This window comes from Homalodisca vitripennis, unplaced genomic scaffold, assembly GCF_021130785.1.
Source record: "Homalodisca vitripennis isolate AUS2020 unplaced genomic scaffold, UT_GWSS_2.1 ScUCBcl_2805;HRSCAF=7908, whole genome shotgun sequence".
Lineage (NCBI taxonomy): Eukaryota > Metazoa > Arthropoda > Insecta > Hemiptera > Cicadellidae > Homalodisca > Homalodisca vitripennis.
This window is the reverse complement of record NW_025778913.1, coordinates 20,712-29,539: the sequence shown is the minus strand read 5'-3', so window position 1 is coordinate 29,539 and position 8,828 is coordinate 20,712. Positions and strand designations below refer to the sequence as shown.

Here is an 8,828-nt window from a genome sequence, read left to right as displayed (position 1 = left end):
TTATTTAACTATTATTTTATAAAATCTCAACACATTTATATGAATTTAAAGATAAAATAAACATTGTAATAAATACCAACATCTGACTTTATTAGGCCTATTAAGAATGTGATTGCCTGACGTTAAATCAAATATCCTTTATTGCCATCAGACATGTAACATGCATTGGATTGCGTCATAAATATGTACAGTTTTTATATCTATACATACAGACTATTTATTTCCAACAAATTCACTGAGGGAGTAGAAACATTTTTCTATTAAAAAAGCCTTCAGTGTTCTCTTAAAGACCATTATATCATTTACATTCTTTAGATCCACAGGAAGAGAATTATAAAAAAAATACGGCATTATAAAAACAGTGATGTTTCAAAAAAGAGGTTGCATGGGGGGAATATTTAATTTGTTGCTATTCCTGAGATAGTGTCCGGACTGCGAAATTAGTGACTCGAAAATGCCCTGGTTTTGCTTAAAAAATACCAATGTGTGGTAAATATATATACTTGGAAAAGTAAGCAGATTGAACTTCTTAAAGTGTGATTTGCAGGATTCTTATTGGCGGATGCCAGCAATAGCTCACACCGCTTTCTTCTGCAAAAGAAAGACATGGTTTGTTCTGCAATTTTCAAAACCCCAAATTTCAACAGAGTATGAAAGGTAGGGATAAACTAATGCAAAATATGAAGTCAGAAGCACATCGGTGCCCGTGAAAGACGAAAGTCTACGAAGAACAAAAATACCAGCACAGACTTTACGTGCGACATGATTTACATGAAAGGAGAAGTTAAGATTCCTATAGACAATTAGGCCTAAAAACTTGACTAATTGCTCAGAACAAACCTCTGTATCGCCAACCCAAACACTCAAAGAGTCATTGCGTCTTGATGAAATTGAAAAGTCTAGCATTGTAGTTGTATCAGTATTCACGGCCAAACCATTACTCTGAAACCACTGGACTATTGAATTACACTGAACAAACGTATTTATCTCCATATTGAAACGACAAGACTCATCAATTACAAGTGTCGCAAACAAACACAACAAGTCCCTCGAAACACAACTGCTGAGGTCATTCACATACAAAATAAATAGGAAGGGGTCCAAGTATGGAGCCCTGTGGCACACTCGTCTTGACAATCTGCTCGTCAGAAAAGCTTTTTTTCTAGTATTTACGTCAACGTATGGAATTTCCACAACTTGTCTACGCTGACTCAAGAAAGATGACAGCCATTGGTTTACCAAGCCATGCACACCCACTCTGTCAATCTTTTGCAAAAGAAGTTCATGCGAAACCATGTCAAATGCTTTTCTCAAATCAAAAAAGATACCAGCAGAAAACTTTCCTTCATCAAGAGCTTTAACAACTTTATCCAAGAGAGCAAACATTGCCTTCACAGTTGAGCCTCCCTTGACAAATCCAAACTGTTTGTCAAACAAAACGATATTACTCTCCAGGAAAGCCGTTAATCTTATCAAAACTGCCTTCTCAAACACCTTAGAAAATGTCGATCCAATCGAAATAGGCCTGAAATTATCAAGTTCCTCAACCAGTCCCCTTTTATGTAACGGCTTCACTATAGACAACTTTAAAATGTCAGGAAACACGCCATTTTCAAACGAAAAAGTTATCAAACGAGCAAGTGGCCAAACAAAATACTCCGTACATGATTTAAGAATCTTCGATGATATATTGTTGAAGCCAGAAGAAGCCTTTGGTTTTTAGATCTGATGATGTCAGATACTTCCACTTCAGAAACAGGTGAAAAGAAAAATGAAGACACCCCTGCACATGATTGTTGTTGAAGAATAGACGTCGTCTTAATTAAGGAAAGATGTCTTCCATAATTGCATTATGGAAGATGAACTTGCATTCGACACATTAATGAAGAAATCATTGAATAAGTTGGAAACGTCTTTCGGATCCCTAACAATGACTCCATTACTATCCTTGATGGGTCGAGGGATATCTGCCAAAACTTATGCCTTACCTCTATGCTCGTTCACTATGTCTCACACAGTCTTAATTTTATTTGAGGAAGTCTACAGTAAATGTTTAACTTTAGATGACTTAGCTTCCCTCACACTAGCCCTATATTGCCTCTTTAAAGAAAGCTATTGTTTTCTTCTCTCATCAGAAGAACTCAGGTCTTTAGTTTTATAATACCAATGCGCAACAAAACCACGTAGCTCAATTTGCTCCTGGGTTAAAGACACTTTGGCATTTGGAGAACGCCCACGAATCCGAACTCTTTTCTCAGGAAAAGCTTGAATGAAATAAAACTCTATAGAGGACATAAACAAGCTCATCTTATCATCCATTGTTCTAGCTGCATAAACATCATGCCATGTTTCCCTACCCAGAAGATGTCTAAAAATACGAACATTATCCTCTACAAATGATCGCTTAAGCATAAACATAGGGCAATCAGGACTAGATAAACACCTGATATGTGAGATTTGTGCATGGTGATCGGACAAGGCATTTATCACGACAGAGCAACTGAAAATGTCTTCAGAAAGATCAGTATATACGTGATTGATTAGGGACCGGGAGTTTTTAAATTCCCTCGTAAATGAAGTTACTTTATTGCTTAAATCGTGAGATGCCATCATGGATAAAAGACTATCTACTTTCATGTCAGCAACAGAGAGATTAACATTGAAATCACCCACAACAACAGTTCTAACTGCTGGATTTATAATTTATGGATTTATAATTTATAACTGCTAGTTATAACATTTAGACCACTTACAGCTTGTGTTTGAATTGCTTTCTTTCCACAGTCACGCATTAGGATCGGCATTAATAAATTGCATTAAATTCTGGATAATTCCTCTTAGTATTGGAAAAAAACTATTTTGTTAAGCTTTAATGACGTTGAAGTAAATCCGTTGATTTCGTTTAATAAAATCTTAGATTTTCGGTTGTGTTAAGTAATATAATTTAGTGACGTCAAGTTTAGATGTCTGGTAGGTCATTCTACTGCCCCTCGTTTGCCAGTTGCCCATACGTAACCCTAAACTGCGCGCCGGGGTTTGACTTTGTTGAGGCATGTACTAACGTTTATTTCATAAGGTGTAATGGGTGAGCTCCTGTTTCAACCAAATTTCATAGTGTGTATTATGTGTTTTAGTTTGTTGTCGGATTGTTTGCGATAAAGAACGAAACTTATATTCGACAATGCCAAAATTTTTGTATGAGTACTGGGTTTGCAATTCCTGAATTCAGTGTGGATTGCTCCGTAGTGAAAGTTTAGGTACAAACAATTCCATTAGCATAAAGGTTGCTCCGTATGTATAAAACCAAAATTGTCTAAAACATGTCATTGTTTTCAAATTTTCACATAGGCAGTTCACAGTATTGAATTGTTCTATTAGGAAAATGCATTATGCACCGTCAGGGACAGGTGTTCGCCCTGGTGTGTGGGACTCTCACCCACTAAAAACCTACCGGTCCAGGCATTGGAAACCCTCTCGGGAACGCATCTCTGCAACTACTTCAAGAGGGTGCCATCGTTCGCCCAATGGGCATTACTTCAATCTAAAATCCACCAGCATGAGCTATTCTGGTGCTTTATAGCTGCTCTCTTCTTTTTTGCCTTAGCACCCTCTTGCAGAACGCAGCGACAGCGTTCCACGATTCGGGACTGGACAACATCTCTTCTATAAGAGTCTCCGGCGAAACATGCCCGATAGCTGCCTCCAGTTCCCTTCTCTCCGTTTCCCACCTTCCACATTTGAAGAAGGTGTGCAGGGCATCGTCCGCATCCGAATCCCCGTACTGGCATTCCGGACTCGGGATCTTCCCCATTCTGTTAAGGTAGAAGCCGAAACAACCGTGCCCAGTGAGAAGCTGGGTAAGGTAGAAGTCTACCTCTCCATGCTCTCTTTCGGTCCATCTCCTCAGATCACCTATGAGCCTATAAGACCAACGTCCTCGACTCTCCGTCTCCCATCGAGTTTGCCACTCATCCATTGTGTGCGAACGGGCAGTAGCACGGCTGACAGTGCCATTCCCATCGTATAAACGCTTCCGCTCAAGAGCAAGAAGATCGATGGGAATTACCCCCGCAATCACAAGGACGGCCGGCTCCGAAACGGTACGATAGGCAGATGAAATCCGGAGAGCTCCTCTCCTCTGCACCGCCACGACCTTCTTCCTGTAACGCTTCTGCCGCAAGGCATCCGCCCATATCTCGCAACCGTAGAGGATAACCGAGTTCGTCACGGACATGAGGACTCGGCGCTTAGTCTCTGCGGGTCCACCGACGTTGGTCATGAGCCTACTCAGATTGGCCACAATCTTTTCAGCTTTCTCGGCCGCACAGGCGATGTGGTCCCAGAATGTCATACGGGAATCCATTCTCACTCCTAGATACTTGACGCAGCGTTTGGTATCGATGAGTTCCGTGTTGACGTTTAGCTGCACGACGGGATCTATCCTCCTCCTCGTGAGAAGCACGATCTCTGTCTTCTCGGTGGCCAAAGACAGTCCATGCTCACCCATCCAACAGAGTATTCGCCTCAGAGCTAGACCTAGCAATCTCTGGGCCTCATCCAACTCTCTCGCGGTTATGACTACGGCAATGTCATCTGCATAACCTACGAGGAAGGTGTCGTGGGGCATCTCCATACGAAGAACCCCGTCGTACATGATGTTCCACAGGTCTGGGCCAAGAATCGAGCCTTGGGCAGCACCTGCCGTCACTTCCCTACAACGTTCCAAAGACCAGTTTCCGATCCCTAAGGTAGTTATTTAGCAGCCTCAAGATGTTGGAATGAAAAACGTGGACTGTAGGGCACCGAGCATGTCAGCCTAACTGGCCGAGTTAAAGGCGTTCCTTACGTCCAGTGTTACCAGCATTACCAGTTTGCGGTACCGATGATCTCCCTGCTGTACTGACTCGAACGCTCTGACAACCTCACCGACAGCACCAATCGTAGAACGACCCGCGCGGAAACCGAAACTGGCGGTCAGAAAGTCCTCCAGCCGCTTCAACAGCCTGGATCAGCCTAGGCTTGATCAAACGCTCGAGGAGTTTTCCCACTGTGTCCAGCATGCAGAGGGGTCTGTATGCGGAAGGGCTTGTGGGGTCTCCTTTTCCCTTGCTGACCAACACTAGGCGCTGGATCTTCCAACGAGGAGGGAACACGCCTTCCAGCAGGCAGCGGTTATACATATTAAGCAACAGCTGCGGTGAACCACTAGCCACTACTCTAAGCACTTCCACTGGGATTCCATCGGGCCCGGGAGCCTTCCTACAGCGCATCGAAGCGATGGCGCTTTTCAGCTCTAGTTCAGTGAACGGAGGCACCTCTTCGGGACGAACTGCGATATGCTCCTCCGGCCTAATCTGGTGAGACGGAAACAGAGCATCAACTATTACCTCCAGTTCGGCTGCGCTCATGTTAGGGCTAGCAGATTGGGCACCTAGCCGTCGCATGACGATTTGGTAGCCCAGTCCCCAAGGATCGGCGAAGTTCCTTCCACTTGGAGGCCTTGCTCACCGTGATCGCCTGCCTGAGACTTCTACGGGCATCCCTGTACTCTTGCATTAGAGCTTCGGGAAATAGACCCCCCCTCCTTCTTCCCCGGGTGACCTTCCGTCTAAGCCTCAAACAAACTCTCCGTCGATTGGCGATATCCTCCGTCCACCAGTAAGCCGAGCATCTGTTTCTCCCCAAGGATCTTTTCCGTGGCATTGCGGCGTCACAACCGCGCGCAATGAGACTCATAGTGGCGTCAACAATGTTTGTGGTACTACCCGCTAAAGAGAGAACTGTCTCCTTGCCCTCGTCAATCGCCAAGGACAAGGATTCAGCACTGAGCCTAGAAGCATTCCAGCCTGAAGCCCGAGTTGGTACGATTCGGCTCAGTCTGCTTCCGATAAGACTGAAGGTGATGTACTGATGATCGGAACCGGTATAATCCTCGATCACCCTCCAATCCGTGATTCTTCCTGCGAGTCCCTCCGACGAAAAAGTGAATCGGGGATGGTCTGTCTGTAACCTGGTCTTCTGAAAGTGGGTGCACTCCCCACATTAGAGACCACTAGACCGGTCCGGGCTGCCATCTCCAGAATCCGGAAACCCCTTACATCCGTCGCAGGCATGCCCCACTCTACAGACTTGGCGTTGAAGTCTCCAGCTAAGATTATCCTACTGTTACCTAGGGTCAAGATAATATCCTCTAGGTCATCCAGCTGATTCTGGAAATCTGCTATGTTAACATTAGGTGAGAAGTAGCAGCTCACAAAAATTGCGTCGCTGGCATTCACCCATACAATTCCTCTGTTCCTACCGTGACCTTTAACCAACACGTTGGTATTCGGGACCCAGATGGCAGTGGTCCCCAGATAGTCCGGAAACCAGTTGGGTCCAACCCGGTCACGATAGTGCTCGCTTAAGATGAGCAGATCGATCTGTTTTTTCCAGAATAAGCTGGGAAAGAAGATCGTTAGCTACTCGACTACGATGGAGATTGCCTTGGAGCACACGCATCACTTTTTTGTTCTAGAAGCCTCAAGAGCTCTCTTAAACGTGAGACAGGTTCTCGAGCCAGGAGTGTGCTTGGTGTCAACGGTGTCCTGATCTTCGTTAGCACACAGAAAGCACTTTGCTTTAGCAGCACAGGTATCTCGCTTGTGTCCGCTCTCCCCGCACTTCAGGCAAAGGTTCAATGCCTTCCTGTCGGGTCCCTTGCAGTCCGTCTGCAGATGGCCGTAGCCGAAACATCTGAAGCATCTGGTCACTTCCACCCTTCGACGAATCCTGCAATTGACCCACCCAATTTTGATTTTTGAAGTCCTCAGCAGCTGATTAACTCCCCACTCAGACAGAGAGACAACTGCGAGTTTCTGCTCCCTTCTGTTTGGTTGTGTCAGGAACACCTTGACCACCCCTGCGCTAGCACCGAGCTCCCTTTCAACAGCCTCCTGAACCTCCTCCCCCGTAGAGAAACTGTCTAGGTCTCGGATCTCTATCGAGGCTCTAGGTTCTAAAACACTGACGGTGCCGCTCTCGCCAATGGCCGTCTTCAAAGCCGAGCTGAACCCGTCTTTGTCTGTGGTCTTCGACCCGAGCTCCACCAGAAGACCGCCGGTGCGGGTCGGACGAATAGCCCTGACTTCCGCCCCCGAGTCCTCCGGCTTTATCTTTGAACGGATGTCCTTTAGCAGGTCCGCATACGACTTACCAGTGGTTGGTCGAATGAGGACTGCATCCGGACGCGTCTTCCTCCTCTCTTCTTTCCTCAGCTTTGCCGTTGCAGAGGAGGCGGCAGGAGCTGCCTGTTTCTGCACAGCCTCGGAATTCTTCTTTACGGTCTTCGCAGCTTGCTTTTCTTTTCTAAGCCTTTTCTTCCTATTCTGACGGTCTTCTTGCCAGAGTTGCTCCTCTGAGTGGACCCGTTCGGCGTTAGATGGGCCCTTTTTCAGGTGTGGGGTGACCGGCTCAGGACTAGCCCTAGCCGGCGTGCCACTCCCCACCGGGTTACTTATCGTTAGAGGAGGCAAATTGACCTCCAGTCTTGCAACTTCATCTGGCATTGCCCTCTTCCTCTCACCACTCCTCATCTCGACTGGAGAGGTAGTGGCGCCGACCAATTCTCGTTCCGAGGTGACTGCCTCACTACGCTGCTTCCGGCTCGTGTGGATTCCGTACAAAGACTCCCTGATCCTCGCCACGCCACTCTTAATTACAGTGGGAACTCGATGGTTCGTCTTCATAACGGCTTCAAATTCTTTCAGGACTTCTTCAATGGCTTTGAGACCCTGTTCCTCTTCAGTGTTTGCCGTGTCAGCCAATTGCCTAAGAGATTCTAAATTGGGGACTGCTCTCGCAAGACTCTTAGGCTGCTCCGTCACATTCGTACTCTCCCTGTTATCTTTCCTATGTAGGTTCTCATTGAGAAGTGTACCGTCCTTATTGAACGTGCTTTCAGCAATCTCCATGAGCGTGTCTTTTTCTTCGGACGTTGATGACCTAGCCGATTGAGCTCCCGAAAAAGCACCTTGAGGTGGAGAACGAATGTTTTTCGAGCTCTTCCCAAAAGGCATGGGACCCGCCAGAACCGGCGTTCCTTGTCCTTCCTTTCTTTTCCTTTGTCGAAGATGGTCCAGATTTACCATACATTATGTTTATTGAGGCATTTATCCCCATTCAGGTGCAGGGGCTCGTTCCCGAACCACAGCCGGGGCATAAGCCAGCGACCGGCCAGTGGGTCCTACCCAGCAGGCCAGCATTCCGCCTCCCGCTCCCCTACGACTCCATAGGAACCTCCAATCCATCCTTCCGTCCCTTGCCCTCTTTATCCGCAACACTGACCAAGTATAGCGGCCTTGGAGAGTTCAGTAGGATATCAGAATTGAAAGCCCCTTGCCCAACACCTCCACCGCTGACTGAGCCAAACGGGGGGCCCCCTGGTTAAGATGGGCCAAGTCTCAACCGCAGTACATCCAGGGTTTAGTGATAGCAAAGTAAAGTGTTGGATCCAGAATCCCGCAGGCAGACCTTGTCCTCAGTCACCAGCACACCACGTGAACCTAGATTCCTGTTTCACCCATGCGGGGTAATCATGGGCGTTTTGCGGGTAAACCACTTCAAGCTAGTATCAATCAGTGCATATACGCTTTAAGGTGGAAATGTACTAACTCTACTGACCAGGGACGCTTCTCCCTGTCTGTAGCACCCACAGCGCAGTCAGTACATGGGCTGCGCTGATAGTCTGCACAGCTTTATCCTGGGACGCATAATGCCAACCAGTCTATACTGACCACTTGCTCGGGGAACCCGGGGTCGCCAACCCCGTCTGGTTACGAGTAACCAGC

General features: G+C 46.6%; 1 protein-coding gene across 1 annotated transcript; it reads right to left on the bottom strand.

Moving 5' to 3' along the window:
• Positions 1 to 5,936: 5,936 nt before the first annotated feature.
• Positions 5,937 to 8,129, bottom strand: LOC124372251. The gene is made up of 2 exons (XM_046830628.1): positions 6,541 to 8,129; positions 5,937 to 6,441 (listed from the first exon to the last, which is right to left on the bottom strand). The coding sequence occupies exons 1-2, from the start codon at positions 8,127 to 8,129 to the stop codon at positions 5,937 to 5,939; spliced, it is 2,094 nt and encodes a 697-aa protein (XP_046686584.1).
• Between the last annotated feature and the right edge of the window lie 699 nt (positions 8,130 to 8,828).

Excerpts from the sequence above, each read along its gene's own strand:
- LOC124372251 (XM_046830628.1), bottom strand. The coding sequence starts at position 8,129 with ATGGTAAATCTGGACCATCTTCGACAAAGGAAAAGAAAGGAAGGACAA. Across the intron at positions 6,442-6,540 it reads GGCTCGAGAACCTGTCTCAC|CTTATTCTGGAAAAAACAGA; the intron begins GTTTAAGAGAGC and ends CTTCTTTCCCAG.